The sequence below is a fragment of the Sturnus vulgaris genome, chromosome 5, assembly GCF_052056855.1.
Source record: "Sturnus vulgaris isolate bStuVul1 chromosome 5, bStuVul1.hap1, whole genome shotgun sequence".
NCBI classification, from domain to species: Eukaryota; Metazoa; Chordata; class Aves; order Passeriformes; family Sturnidae; genus Sturnus; species Sturnus vulgaris.
In genome coordinates this window covers 15,213,971-15,229,728 of record NC_142247.1, presented here as the reverse complement: position 1 = coordinate 15,229,728, position 15,758 = coordinate 15,213,971, and the positions used below count along the sequence as shown (strand labels likewise).

The 15,758-nt window shown below is 37.8% G+C and overlaps 1 protein-coding gene across 4 annotated transcripts in view; it reads right to left on the bottom strand.

Moving 5' to 3' along the window:
• Positions 1-267: 267 nt before the first annotated feature.
• MYRFL (myelin regulatory factor like) overlaps positions 268-15,758 on the bottom strand; it is a 42,101-nt gene continuing 26,610 nt past the window's right edge. For 2 of the 4 annotated variants that reach the window (XM_088164939.1, XM_088164940.1), the window contains exons 13-24: positions 13,426-13,589; positions 12,768-12,831; positions 11,927-12,012; positions 11,107-11,178; positions 10,938-10,984; positions 10,669-10,833; positions 6,220-6,294; positions 4,007-4,094; positions 3,714-3,788; positions 2,648-2,756; positions 634-708; positions 268-539 (exon numbers count right to left, since the gene is read on the bottom strand). In XM_088164939.1, coding sequence (XP_088021065.1) covers positions 453-539; positions 634-708; positions 2,648-2,756; positions 3,714-3,788; positions 4,007-4,094; positions 6,220-6,294; positions 10,669-10,833; positions 10,938-10,984; positions 11,107-11,178; positions 11,927-12,012; positions 12,768-12,831; positions 13,426-13,589 — 1,107 coding nt within the window. In that variant the 3' untranslated portion in view covers positions 268-452. The remainder of the gene's footprint in view (positions 540-633; positions 709-2,647; positions 2,757-3,713; positions 3,789-4,006; positions 4,095-6,219; positions 6,295-10,668; positions 10,834-10,937; positions 10,985-11,106; positions 11,179-11,926; positions 12,013-12,767; positions 12,832-13,425; positions 13,590-15,758) is intronic. The other 2 variants (XM_088164941.1, XM_088164942.1) reach the window with 1 other exon arrangement.

The following is a 15,758-nucleotide window of genomic DNA, read 5'->3' as shown; positions in this document are numbered from 1 at the left end:
TAATTCTGCATGACAAAATTGTACAAAGGTTCAATCACATGTGTATAATTCCTTAGACTCAAACCACTGACCAAGTCTGAGGCCAAGATTGGATTCAACCACACCTAAACTCTGTGAGGTGTTTAGAAAGCCAGAGGTCATTCTGCACCTTGTGACTCAATGGGAAGGCTTCTCTAATAAACTTTGAAGCTCCCATTCCACCCACAACATCATCACATACTCCATTATCTCATGTCTTTTCAGAAACAGTTTCTGGAAATGCAGAGCTATGATTGTTGTCAAACACTTTATTTTTCTACTTTTTTTTTTTAATTTAAAAGTGAAAAAAACCAAGAAAATCCCATACAACGCAGAAAGAGGTTTTAAAAATATCCAGGGTTATTTGTAAGTCTCTTTTTCATTTTAAGTGTTTCCTCATCTTTTCCTCAAAGAACAGAACATTTGGCAACATTTTAGTTACACTGCCGATAGAAGTAGAAGTAATAATCAGTAAAAAACATTCCAGCAAAGTAACGGTCTGTTGAGCAGCTAGCAAAACCCTGCAAAAGAAAAAACAAAGGAGATTGATACAGGAACTTCTTCGAGTTCAAATGCTATTTGTGTTTTGCTGAGTTGTCACTTGGAAAGGCTTACCGGCACGGCTACGCGGAACGAGTACGCGCTGTCGTACAGCTGAGCTACCGGGAGAGCCCAAATGTGCTGGCGACCCTGGGGACAGATGGGAGACAGATTAGATAAACTCATTTCATGGGAAATTGGAGAGAAGGACAGACTCTGGAAATAGTTAATTGACAAATGCAGTGCCAGGTAATTATGATACCAAGCCTTGATAACTACTATCAAAGTATTTAAAGACCAAGTGCTGACTTGAAACCTTGGAAATGTGTGTTTACTCTGATTGCTCCACATGGGAACTGCAGGCATCTGACTCCCTGTGAACTAGCAAATGGCAGTTCTGCTGATTTTGGGACAACTTTAGCAGCGTTCAGAAGACAGAAGATTTCCTCCATATAGTCTGAAAATATGGGTAGTGTCTTCACTCAGTATTTCAATAACAGATACCTGCAAGGTTTCATGCTATTTTTTTATTACAGTGTTCTGCTATGCAAAAGTGAAACAGCATATTTTGTACCTGAAATGTTTATGCTACAATGAATACAACAAAATTCAATCCTCACCTCTCTTTCACCTAATGATCCATGGTAACTTATATTTCTAGTGCCTCAACTCCTTCATCTTTCTCGCCTCACTTCACTTTCTGGCACACCCTGTCTGCAGCAGATGATATGTTCACACAACAAAACTTACATGGGACTGGTGAGTCCAAATGATTGCTGCTCTGCCTTTTGGTAGGGAATAAGCCTTTCCATCCCTAGAAAAATCCTCTTGAAAGAAACCTCTTCAACCAGGCAGCATTTCTATTCTGAGACACATCAAATCTGAAAGCTCACTGCTGCTGGAGGCTAGTTAGCTTTAGTCTTTTGATGTGGATTTCAGCTTGACACAGGAAATCTCTTTGACCAGTTTTGTCAGTAAGCTTCAAGGGCATTTCCACATTGTGAAACTCTCTATGTCTGACTTAATTTCAATTCTGTTGAAATTACAGCAGACAGGTCAAAACTTGGAAAATTTGGGCTTTCGGATGACTTTGCCACTGTTACAGAGAAGCCTGAAACTTTTTGCAAAGACATTTGAAAAGCTGAGCAAAAAGTTCAGCTTACGACTGGAGGTATCTCAAGTGCTGTAATTTGACTAAACACAAAAAACACACACCAAAAAATCAATTAAAAACATACTATGCATGGGAGCATAATTCAGGATTCTGAAGAAGACTCTGAAATTACTTCCAAATTCAGGGATGTTTCTCCTACAATGTGTTCAGAAATGCTATTATCATTGCTTCTGCCTTTCCTACTGTTTTAGCCAGAATAAACATTTCCAAACAAACACTGACAAATGGGGACCTTGAAGGAGTCCTGTATGTCCAGGGAACTTTAAGAGACTTTAAAGCATTCATGAATTTACTGGAGATGCTTAAAGATTTGCAAGACCTGGTCACTAAATTTTCTTTTTAATTGGGAAAAGCTAACCTGTTTTACCAGCTTTTATCCCCATTGAGGCAATTCAGAAAATGACACATAAACAACTTTTGGTTTTAAAATGAAGAATTTTCCCTACAGAGAATTATTGGTAAAGTCCTGTTAGCACAAAAATTAAGCAGAATACTGCCACTGTTACCTGCAAATTCTAGACTTTAAAACTGGAATTCATTACCCATAAGATAATAATGGAAACCATAAAGCAGATGAGAGCATGGAGGACTCTCCTAAAGCTCTGACTGATAAGTTATTCCCATTTCTTAAGTATCTCTGAAGTTTTAATGAGTTGTAGCAATGAGTTAGGGTGAAGCAGAATCAAAACTGTCCTTGCAGAGAATCGTTGGATAGATTTTTATGAAAGTCAGCAGAAAACTGACTCCAACAAAAAGATTGCATCTCATTATGGTCATGCCAAAGCCAGCTATGACTGACAGACTCAAAGTACCAGCATTTGAATTTCTAGTACTTCAATAAAGATCAGAATTTTGCAGCCATTAGTTTTATAAAAATGATTCCCAGAAGCCAGAGTATTGCTACAAAAATCTTACCTGTGTGGTTTCTTGAAAATCCTTCCTACTGTTTTGGCTTGAAGAATAAGGGGAGCAATAATTTCCAAATGTGACTTTGCAAAGAAATATAATTAATGGTTCTGTGGTGCTTCAAGAAACAGAGAAAAATAAGGATAAATGACTTTATTAAAAAAAAAAATCAGTTTCCCCCAAACCACAAACCAATATTCAAAATAAAGTCATACTCAGTGAAACTCTGAATATGATGTATTAAACCTTACATGGGAGCGCTCTACTATTGGATTATAATGGCATACATTTAAAAGACAAATTTTCAGTGGCTGTAGAAAGCAAGCAGACACTTCAGGAGTACTGTTATATTTCATCTTATCTGAAAAAGGCAGATGTTTACAGGGATAACATTGAAGATAAAAGATTGGACGAGTCCTTTCTTGCAGAAACAGGAGTAATAAGCTGTTGTCAAGCAGATTGTTTGGCAGCTGTTCTGGCTACTTCTGGCCTTTCTCAGAATAAAACTCCAAAAGAAAGGACTTGTTCCCTCTGGGAAAACATGGTAGAGGTGGGCTTTTGAGGAGAAAATACCTGCTGAAAGGAATAAGTTTGCTGCCTTTCCCTGCTTTAAGTCACAATTTTATTCAATACCAGAAGTTCCTGCACAAGATTCCCCCTTTAACAGGGTTTGGCACAACAGGCCCAAAGAAGGTACTCTCTGCAGTTACTCATGTTATGTTCCTGATAATATTTCTCTACAACAAAAGCAAAATCAGATCCCTAGTCCAGAGACCCCAATCCTGCCAATACACACATACATGTCTGCTCCAATGATTACTAGGATAGAAGTTTAAGACTTCTGGATTTCCATACCTGTAACATTGGGTGAAATTGTCCTTGAGCTGAGAATGGTATTGGGCCTATGAAACAGCACAGAATCTACCCAAAAGGTCTACATTAACAATTTAGTTGTGCATAGATTTTTCCCACTCTGAATAGGACAAATTTATGTAACAAAAGACATCAGGCAAGAATTCTATCAAACAAAGAACTACTGTTGTCTTTTATATGTATTCCTTTTAATTGTACTTACTTTATTTCCAGTGAGATTTCTACATCCATGGGTGTGTATTTGTTAATAGGAATAACATAGTTGTAGTTTCCAGAGCTGAAAAAGGTTGCATTAACACATATGGGATTTTGAGATAGACAGTATCTTCACCAAAACATGGAAATTGCATTTAAATTTAAACAGAAAAAAACATTAAAAGGTATCAAAGACTACTGCATGCTAGAAGAAACAACTGTGAGCAGGAGCCAGTCAGGCAGCCAGGCCACATTAATGGTATTTTATTCCACCATAGCACAATAAAACAATTCTCCTACCTGCACTGCAGATTTTTACTACAATAGCGATTGTCAATGCTTTGCTGAGTTTCCAAAATCTGTATGGAACTGATTGTTGTATCAATCCCTAAAAACATTAAGAATAATGGTTTATTCTTGATTATTTCAGAAATCTTAGATAAGAGCATAATAAAACTGCAGTTAGTTAACTGCCTTGATTGCCACTACAGGACTTGCTGCAGGTCTAAATTAGCACTCAGTTAAAAAAAGCCTCTGGTTGATTACTTTGATTCTGGCATTGGAGATAAGGTCCTTGTTCACTTTGCAAGGACAAATATCCTAGGAACCTAACATTGCACCATTTTCTTCTGCACAGACATTGAAGGCTACTTTGATGGCATTCCAGGTAAAACTCAAATGAATCAATATTCATTTTAATGCACTAGAAGTCATACTCATTCAAGTAACCACTAACTTGAAAAACCCTATCTTTGTTGAGAGGAATAATACAGAATGCAACAAAACTTGTTTTTAATTCTCTGTGGAAGAAAACTACACAAATTAAATGAAAATTATAATGTTGTCTTGAATTGGCAAGAACTTTTGTTTTTGAAAGAGCTTTGCAATATTCTACAGATAGATGACAAGTATAGTCATGATAACATTGGCAGACACCACGTGCCTGAGAGTGCTGTCCAAATCCTTCCTCAACTCTGGCAGTCTTGGTGTCATGACCACTTCTCTGTTCCAGTGCCTGACCAACCTCAGGGTGAAGAACCTTCTCCTGATATCCAGCCTAATCCTCCCCTGACACAACTTCATGCTGTTCCCTTGGGTCCTATCACTGGTCACCAGGGCAGAGATCAGTGCCTGCCCCTTGGCTTCCCCTCAGGAGGAAGCTCTGGGCCACCAGGAGGTCTCCCCTCTTCTCTAGGCTGAACAACCCCAGTGATCTCAGCTGCTCCTCATACATCCTCCTCTGCAGACCTTTCACCTGGTCTTACAATGTGGTGCAGAAAGCACAAGGAGAACATGGTTCAGCAGCCCCAAGCCCTTCACATCACACTGTGCACACTGCCTTTGTGTTTCTGTTCCTCTGGCCTACAGCAACCATCCCCTTTTTTACAGAGAGCCTTGATGACTACAGGGTGACCTGTTCTCTGATTATAAAATCTCCGTGCAGTAGTATATATTTAATTTTCAGCATGCAAATATCTACAAGTGGCAGAGGGAAATTGAGCATGTTCATCTCAGAGAAGTAGCACAGGAGAGCATTTCCCTGTGATGCAGCAACTCACTACAACATGGAACATAGTGATGCCTCAGAGGAGCTTGTCTGAGGTGTGTGTACCCATGCAAAAAAACTCAGAAGGGGAATGATTTTTCCCAGATCATCTCACTGGGGCACATCTAGGCAACAAGCAGAACCTGTGTTCTATTCCTCACCTGCTTTAAGTGCATGGTCTAGATGTCTAAATTTAGATGTTTTATCATCCAAATATTGCCTAGTCTTTAATCAAATCTTCATTTAAAAAAAAAAAAAGGCCTTAAAACAGAGGATTCACATAAACCAAAAAGACACAAGGCATAATCCTGCTCATACTGAATGAATGCCAGAGCATGCTGTTCTAACATATGTAGTCAGCAGATACTCATCTTTACATAAAAGAATCAATATTTTCAACCCAGGCTGGCTCTGACAGCAGTGCACAGTCTCTAAAAGGGGAACCTGAAATCAAGCCAAACTTCCTGTGTCAAGAAATTTTATTTCATCTCCTCTGAATGTAGTGTCAAGATCTGAAGGTAAGGATGGCCCCCTTGAGCAGCTGACTTTTTAATCCCTTAGGTGAGATGAGGCAAACCTTAAACACTTCGTTCACACTATATCATGAGTTTCCTGCACACAAATATCACACTCATATCCCTTGAGCACAAGATTTTAGCCCCTGTCAAGGAAAATGTCACTTGTAATTTTATTGTATCTGATGCCAAGCCTAAGAACTCTCTAGAGGGGGCAGTCAGAATGTCTATAAAAATCCAAGGAAGATGTAAGAATAAACTGAAAATTACAGTGAATCACAGGTTTCCTGTGGTTCACAGGAACTATACTCACAAGTGCTAACTCTCTACAATGATGAATTATAACTGAAACGTCTCTAAATTCCAGAAGTAGAATTCCAAGCCTAAAAGTAGATCTTGAAAGCTATTCAAGTAAACATTTTATTTTTTTTTCGTTTAAATATAGAACTTACAGTCATTTCCAAGATCAGGTCTTCCACCAAGTTTTTTGACTGGATCTTTTTTGGGTAACATGTCACTTTTGTTTCCTGTGAAAGAATGAATGTACAAACACAGCTGAAATTAGCCTTGAACAATTGTAACAGCAAACGATGAATACAAAACCAGAAGATATTTTGTTAATTATAACTTGAATAAAGACATGCATAACCACAAGAGATATCTTTAAAATACAAAGCACCTCCACTCAGGAGAAGATATACACAGACAAAATAAGTTTGCAGATAACAAGAAACAAGTTTTTGAAATCTACAAAGTATCAAAAACATTTCCAAAACATAGCCTAATAGAAAAGACTTCATCACACACAGAGAACATCATCAATTTCTATAACAGAGAGCCAAGCTGAAAGTCAATGTGCAGCCAGGCACTTCAGCAAAAATCTGAACATACAGCCACATCTTTCTTATCAGTGAGAAAATGGCATTAGGAATTGTAGGCATCTGGCATGCAAATATAGGCTGGGGGAACAACTTAGATTTTTGAATGTGAGATGTTAAGATACTGAGGACTGAGCCAGCACTTCAGAGAGAGGATGCATAACCAAATTTAAAAATAATTTAATACACGTCTAATACACGTCTCTAACAACACGATCACCATGTTCACTGATGTCACCTCTGTAACTTCAAACATGGAACTAGGCTGTGTAATATAAGCTGATTACCTCTTTTTTTTAATTATTATTCTGTTATTTTCTCAACACTTGCCTAGAAAAGTGAACTTTAGAGGTTTTTTGAATAATCACCATATAGTACAACCTGGGGAAGGCAAATGGCCCTACAAGCCCATGGGAAATGGTCTAATGCTATTCCTGTGCATCTACACAGATTGCCAGCCAAGAATCTGTTCAGAGACATGCTACCAGTAAACTGGCACTGGGAAATGCTGATCTTGCCTAAACCAACATGCTTCATTGGATATCATTTCTAGAATACCAAAATACTACGTTATCATGCTTTGCAAAGGAAATTTTCTGATTTCAAAATGACTGTTTCATGATAGGAAGCAGGGATCAAAATGCATTAGTACTGAGATTGAAACAAGACAGCTGGATTGACCTTATTGTTTTCTTATTCATTCCAGATTTTGATTTCATATCAGTATTGGGAAATAAGAAAATCTAGACTTTTCTCATGCATTCTCATAGTAGGTGACCAAGACCACAGAACAACATGAACACCTGGAATCCTAGGGCCCAGAAGCAATGTAATACAAAATCATCTTTGGGATTTTAATTTGACTTGTCTTTGTTTAATAAACTTCTCATACTGCTGCCAGCTATTCCTTTAATCCATTTCCTATTCACTAGCTCATCATACAGATCTACAGCTTCTGCCAGATTTGGGGGTAGTAGTCATCTGCTATGACTACAGTGGGCTGCATTTAGTAGTCATCTGCTGACCCATATCCTTATACAGTTTCACACACTTAGAAAAAAGGCTACTGAACCATGCAATCACACATGTACACTCATTTTGGAGTAGATCTAATAAAAGCCTGCTCATTCTCTCATTCCTCCCTTTAATTCACAAGCTAATTGTCACACATTCATTTTCTCCTGATTTCTCTGAATAGTCCAGATATGCTAGCAATGCATTTAACACTGTAATTTTGTATTGTCATTAGCAGAGGGCTACTCTGTAGAAAACCTATATGCCATAGTAGGGGTAAAAGATTCCTCTATGTAGATAAAATAATTCAGCCCATGTAAGTGTTGGTAGGAATATTGATTAAAAACTTGGGATTAGTAAACACTTAAAACTGATTCTTTTGCAGATGGTGGAAGAAAGCATTACGCAGTATCAGAATTTTGTAAAAAAATCAAGACAAAGACAGATTTACTTCACTAAGATTTCAACTATTTAAACTGAGTCAATAACTAGCATAGAACTTTATTTTCACTTGGGTTTTCACTCATCCTAAAATTGCCATTTCATTGTTCTTTCAGATATTGCAATCTAAATTTTGAATACAAGGTGCCAATTGAGAACACCAAGAACTACCACAAAGCACCACAGCGATCTTCAATAAATTGTAAATAAAATTCCACTCTTTCACATATAGTAACACTGAGGGCTTTCTCAAAGGCTGATGTGGGGTGTTGAAGATCCAATTCAATAACAAATATAGAACTACAAGCCTGACAAAAACGTAATGAGGAAAACCATCATCTTCAGATAAGATTAAGAAAAACTCATTCAATAAATGTAGTGGTTTTTTTCCCTCAAATACTCTATGCTTTTAATTCAAGAGAGTTGTAATTTCTGTAAGCAGCGTGGGAAAAATCTGCTGGTGATTTCTCATCATGGTGGTACTTTACTCTGAATCTGTTAACTACCCTCTGAAGGCAATAAATGTGAATGCATGAGGCTGACCAAAATTCAGCTGGAGCTGTCATCAACCTTTCATTGTGAGGTGAGAGACACTGAGGAGAAACAACAAATAAAGACTGCTCCTGGTTATTGGTGACACTTAACATTAAGCAATGAGCACTAATGGCATGGGATCAGAGAGCAGAAAAGGCCCAAATGCTAAAGGGTATTCACTTTCCTGAATTCCACTGAAATCAATCGAAGTTCAAAGAAAATATGAGGAAACAAGGTCACAGTAAGCTAGATGACAAAAAGATGTGCTGAGATTTTGTTTAATAAATTTCTCTTGCTTATGAATGTTTTTGTTTCTACTTGAACTTTCCAAACAGCTTTTTCATCAGCAAATCCAGGATTCAAAGATTAGGAGCTATGATGGATGCACTCCATAGTAGTCTCCACCCACCAAATTCAGGTATTGCATTGTGGAGCAGCAAAAGGTCTGTAATAATTCCCAAATTATTATTTAATTTAATTGCAATTTCAAACAGTTCTACATTTTCATGAACAGGATTAATCAGTTGATTCTAAGGTATCCACTTTTTATCTTGATTATTTCCCATATTTAACTCTCAGCTGTTCTGAAATGTCCTGAAAACATTTTCCTTTTCATTTATCTTGGCTACAGCTACATTAAACAGCTTGTTGGTTTTCCTTCTGTTTGGATTTCATATTGACATTGTTACCTTCCATCTGGGGATACATTTAGGTTCATTAAACTTGTGCAGAACTGAAATCTTTCAGTAGTTTGTGTACTGTGCTGATTTTTTCACTCTTGGATCCAGTATTAATACTATTTGGAGCATAAGACCTTGAGAAGGTAATGCTTTGTGTTTATTCTTATCTTCTCGTTCCACCTAGTATCAGAAGCAGCCAGCTGAGGATGAAGGTTTTCATATTTCAATTTCATCCATCTACAGTTCCCTAATTTATAAATGAGATTTAGGTCTTCTTAATTAATCAACACTCTCTCAGGCTTCAGAGCAACACAAATCACTCAGGTACGACCTCTTGAAAGCACTGTATTGAGCTCTATCTGCCACAGGGCTTACTGCAGCACTGATCACAAGAATCGCAAGGAGCACTCACATCCAGCCTGTCTGAGAGGAAAGAATGGCCAGAGGGTGAGTCCCACTGAAACAGCTCATGCTGAGAGCGTCACAGCAATTGGCAATGCCTGCCCTGGCAGACACTGGTACTGCAGAGGCTGAACTGCATCCATCCCCAGTTTCACTTCACTTTGTTGACTGGTAAAGCAAGAATTGTTCCCAAGGCCAAGATAGGAAAAGTCTGACTGCTGGTTTAGTAATATTAACACTTGCTTCCAGACACTGGATATGTTAAGGACTGGGAAAGAGGAATACAGAATCTCACGACTTATGCATACCTTTATGCATTAATCTTTTCTTATAAATATTATAAAAGTTGTAAACAACACATCTTCTCATACACTACACATAAAACATCTGGTAGACAATATCAGTAAAATAATTCATTCCAGTAAAAGTATTTTATTTTTAGAGCTCTGTCTTCAAATAATACTATCAAAACCCCTGCCTTAACAATCAGAATTTTAAGTTTTATGTTTTCAGGCAGTTGGCATTCTGTCCCAGTCCATAGAAAAGATGTACTACCACCACATTGTGACACAATTCAGTTTTTTGGAGTTTTTTACATTTGTTAATTCATCCTCTACTACCACTAATCAACTCCCATCCAACTATAGCCAAAGGTTAATTAAAGGTATTAGTGAGTTTCCAGTTCACATCAAATAATTTACCAAGAATGGCCAGGAAGAACAGCGACACCAGACAAAACATCTTTGGGGCCCCAAATTCTTAAGGGTAACCAGGCCAGATTTTTCAAAAGCATTTTGACTGTAGTAATGATTAGCTATATCAACATTTTTTAAAATCCTCTGGACTAAGCTCTTTTGTAGAAAGCTAACTACATTTAAAGATTCTTGCCCCTTCCCCCATACTTTCCATACAGTCTCTGCTCAAATTAAAAATAATTAAATTTTCAACTTACGTTTTTCCTTTGCATTGTTTTTTTCATAACTTAGAGATGTGACTTTTGTTTGATGAATTGGACAACAGTAGACCTTGTCACAAGGCAAAAGGTCACAGAAATTCACTTCAGGGATCCTGCTGATGGGCTGTGTGCTCTGAGAAACTGTGCTTTCTCTCTGCAAAGCTAAAGCAAAAAAAAAGAAAAAAAATTATAATTCTCACAAATGCTGTGTACTGGCATTTTATAATAGCCCATTATGTGTATGCAGACCAGCAGAGACACAGTACCTGCTGTGGTGGTAGAGGGAGAGACTAGAACAGAAGTTGAGGTACTGCTGATGAAGAAAAACAATTCATTAAGAAATGGACATTAGAGCTGAGGACCAAAACAAATTTATCCACAGCCTATTACTGATTCTACTAATTTGAATTCACTAATGGTAATTTAACTACTTGCCTGTAAACTGGATGCTTTTCAAAACGGCTGTCATGAATGCTAAGTAAATATAGGCTCCATATTGTCAAGGCACTGTGGAAAGAGAATTGTTCTGTAGATTTACATCCATCTTTTATGCAACATAATATGAACAATACCTTGACAGCATCACGTCAAAAAGGAGTCATGCAGTGTTAACTGTCTGATCACTTTCCCTTCAGTGGGAAAAATTTCTACTGAATTTAAGGAGGTTTAGATCAGATACTTGTATGGAGTATTGTGCTCATAAACTTGTATTCAACACAAAATACGGCCAGTTTCCAACCTAAACAGAATCACATCACCAGTTCAAAGAGATTATAAGCCACAGGGTTTTGGACTGGAGACAGAAAATGGAAATCTCAGAGGTCCAGTGCGTACTTCACTTTCCACAAGCCCAATGTCACAAGTTAAACTTTCAGTCACATAATTGCCCTCCACAGTGGAAACGGGTTCAGCTTCATTTCACACAGCAGAATCACTCTGTACATAAGAAATTGTACTTAGGCACAGAATGATTGGATAAAACATGCAGAGTCCAGTTTTGCACCTGTAGCACAAGCCACTGAGGTACACTCAAGGTGCACCACACATTGTGACATGGTGTGCCCATCACATGAGTACCATACTTTTATAAAATGGTCTCAACTTTATAATATTACCAGGGATTTTCATTGTTAATTTTAGTACATTGTGTTCTTCAAGTAGGAAGGGAAAAGGAGAAGAAAATGTGCTATATTATTTCAGATAAGTAGAAAGGGGAAGGGAGAAACAAGTCAAATTGTTGTTAATTAATTGTTACCATAGTGCCATAATAGCAATCAAAGCTATTATAGTCACCCGGAAAATCTTCACGGAGCAAGATTCTTTGGTCTTTGACAAACAAACCTAGGGTAAAAAACCAAAAGTTTGGTTAACTCAAGCAGCATACATCTAAGCAACTAATAGTAGATTAAGAAATACTATACTGCACTAGGTTGACTTCACATAACCCTTGCTTCTTTCATGGTCACCCTTATATAGGGGGCAACATCTACAGAGAAAAACTTGTTAATTAGAACTTTGCAATTAAAAGGTCCCTAAGACTGAGAGTGCACTGTACATTGTTGATAGTGTGGGGGCACAAACATTACAGAGGAAGAAAGGACAGATAAAAATAACAGCTCCTTGTCCTTTCTTCCTGCCATTTTTCCTACTTTTGAAGTATTTCAAAACCAAATTAACAACTCAGTAAGTGTCCAAAACTAAAAGGTCAGCAGCTTTCAGTATGTGCTCCGACCACGTTAAAGCAGGACTGTTATAAATACAAAAAAGAAAGGCTTTCCAAATGACTTTCCAAGTAAGTAGGATAATCTTAGATGATGGAGCATTTAACTGTCATTATGGTACAAAGCATATTTGGCCTATTATTTTCTCTTGCTCTTTGGCACTGGCAAAAGCGAGGTAAGCAAATGAACATTGGTTCATCTGAAAGAACAGGGCTGGGCGGCCTAGGAAGACTGTCCTGAAAAAGGTCAATATATGTATTTCCTCAATATGATCCCTTTGAAAAGGAGTATCCACTTCCTATACCACGATACAGGCAAGAGAAAGTGAAAGCAAATCACAGTGAATGATTCAGACAGGGATTTAATTTCACTCACCTTCCTGGATTTTAGCGGGACTGATTTTATTGATGGCAAGGTACTATTAGCTCGACTATACCTGCTGTAAGAGACAAGATCTCTTTAACATTCAAATGCTTCAGCAACAAATTAATGAAATAAAGATACTTTTAATGTGTTAATGTCACTTGCATTTGCTATTTTAACATGTACAAAGGAAAAGGCAGAAGTGTCAGCAGATTAATTTTCAAGGACAAAGGTCTCCAGTTAACTCATTCAGCTGAATGCTCTTAAATGCTACATTTAATTTCAAAGAAAACTTGGGGAAATGGCTTAGAAACAGGAAACACTCATCACTTCCACTGAAGCACTAATGAAGAATCTTTCTTGCAGAAGAAGCTCTACAGATCTGCCTTAGAAGCAATTTCCAAGTCCCAGAGCGGTAACTGGACATAATCTACCTTTTACTTTATGCAACAGAAGCAATTACAAAAATAACTGCTATTTAACAGCCATTTCAAACATTAATTTCGTCAGTGACTAAAAAAAATATGAGAATTTGGGGTCTTTTGCACAGCTTAAACACTGGAAAATAGCTGAATTCTACTGTCAAGCAAAATCGGTTTTCACTTCTATCGCAGAGAACACTTTAACAATCTGTGTGACAACTATCAGAGAACATCCCAGCCAGAGGTACCTGACTTTGCTCTCTTCACTGACTGTTGACTTTAAACTGTTAATCCGTTTCAGTCTGGCCAGTTTCCTATTCCACTGTTCCAATTCTTCTATTCTGACTTCAAGATTGTTTGTTAGCTTACAAAGCTGCTTTACAGCACCAACATTCTCCATAAAGATCTGATCCTGAGAAGAAAACAATGACAAAAGTACGTACATAGCAGATACATAGGATATTCATCAATCAGATGTAACAAGCAGAAATGAGTGCAGAATTCACCTATGTAAACACCAGTTATCTCACTGTAGACGGGTGCATGTATGACCATAAAATCCTTTTGCTAGACATTTAATTTGCAGTAAATTGAAAATGAGGACTTGCAAAAAAATTTGAAGAAGCTAAAAGGCTTTTTACACCAAGAATTTAAACTGTTTTGCCTTTATACTGTGTTGAAACCTTAACACTGTTCCATCAAGTAGGCATCTACTACTTGATTTTCAGTGTTGCAGCTGAACATAGATTTTAGAATTCCTTAACAAAGTATACGTCCACCCACCTCCCTATAGGCTTTAGGTAGGCTCAGACAAACCAGAGTTTCTATCCATGTTGTACACATAATGTTAATCACACAGAGATAAGTGAGACAGATTAAAAACCAGACCAGACATCGAGCTGTGGTTGCACAATGTTTTGCTCTCCCCTTCAGCCTCTCCAGTCTCTTACAGGAGTCTTGTAGGTTCTAATAACATGATCATCTCTGCAACTAAAACATTTTGCTCCTTCTGGATATTTTACCCAGGAAAACCTCCTAATCTCCTAGCCCTGCTTATCATCTATGTATCAATCTGCTGGAGAAGCCCTCAGTATAACCATCCAGGTAGTAAGTATCTTATCAATTTCTGAGTTAAAAATGGTTACTGGTCCACTGCAAGAGCATTGTAGAAGAGTACTTTGTTTGCTGTGTTTGAAAGAATGGCTTTCTCATACTAATGTATAACCAGAATGGTGCCACTGGACAAAGTTATTACTGTAGTTAATGTTGTTTACTGTTCCAGTCTAGTCAAATTATGCAGAAGGTAAAAGCAGTTTTGCCTTTCACATTGTAAAAGTCACACACACCTTTTTTTAAAGGTGACTGCATTCCACAAAACCAGACAGCATTTCATGTAATCAGAATCAGAGCACATTATCTGTGGCAACTCACCAGCTTCCTTACTGCCAGAATACCAACAGCCCATTTAAATAAAAAGTGACTTCAAAATAATCTCTTGTACCTAGAACTGTGAAATCACTTATATGGCCACTTTCCCTCCCATATCAATGATATGTAGCAGCTGTCCTTTCCATTGCCTTCAAATCAAGCATGAATTGCTTCTAGGTAGCTTCAACTAGCTGAGAAAATTGCTCTTCTGGCGAAATGAAGGAATACTCCGTTTGAGGGGAAAAGAACTGATCTGAGTTTTACTGCCACTCTAGTGACAAAATACTGAGTACAGTGCAACTGAGAAGAAAATATTCTGTCTCAAAAAACCAAATTGCACATAGTTGAGACATTTCTCTAGAAAGTAGCAGAGCCTGGTTCAAATGTGTAATGCTATCAATTAATTTTACAGAGTTCAACAGCTCCAAACTGCCAAAGAGATGTAAAACCCACCAACACTCTACTTATCTGGAAACAAACTTGGAATATGAGATAACAAAGTTCAAGGTCTCATCACCTGCCAATCTGAAAGAAAAAATATGAAGCACTGTCCATTCGTTATTCAAGCTGCTGAGCTACTCTAGAGCTGGGTGCTCCAGAAATTTAAACCAGATGTTCCACCTGAACAAGACATGTTCCAAATCTCTGAATTCAATATACCTCTTAAATGGACAGAGATCTCTCCCAGTTCTGTCACCCCAAAGGTAATGGAATTGGGGAATTTCATACATTCTGCCACAAGTGTTAGGAGAAAGAGGAGAAAGCACAGATTTATCTAACCATATTAAAACAACAAAGTGCCTGTGAAGTAATCCCAGATCCAGATCTAGACAAGTAGTCAAGAAAATGCTAAGCAGCAAATAAGCCACTGCTGTAACAAACCATTCCTGCTTGGGCCACATACACAGCAGAATCACATCCTACAGGGATGAACAGAAAGTAGGTATTCTCCATTTGTAGGTCACATCCCTGGAAGACATCCTGGCAAGGACTCTCCAGTGACCCAAGGTACAGAGAAGAAAGGAAACATCATGGGCCCAAACAGCAGTGCTGTGAGGCACTGTTAGAGATGGTATTTTGTGTGATATTTCAGCAAGGTAGAGATATGAATCAAAAGCTCAATTCTCCAACCTAAGCTTCTGTCAGATGAAAA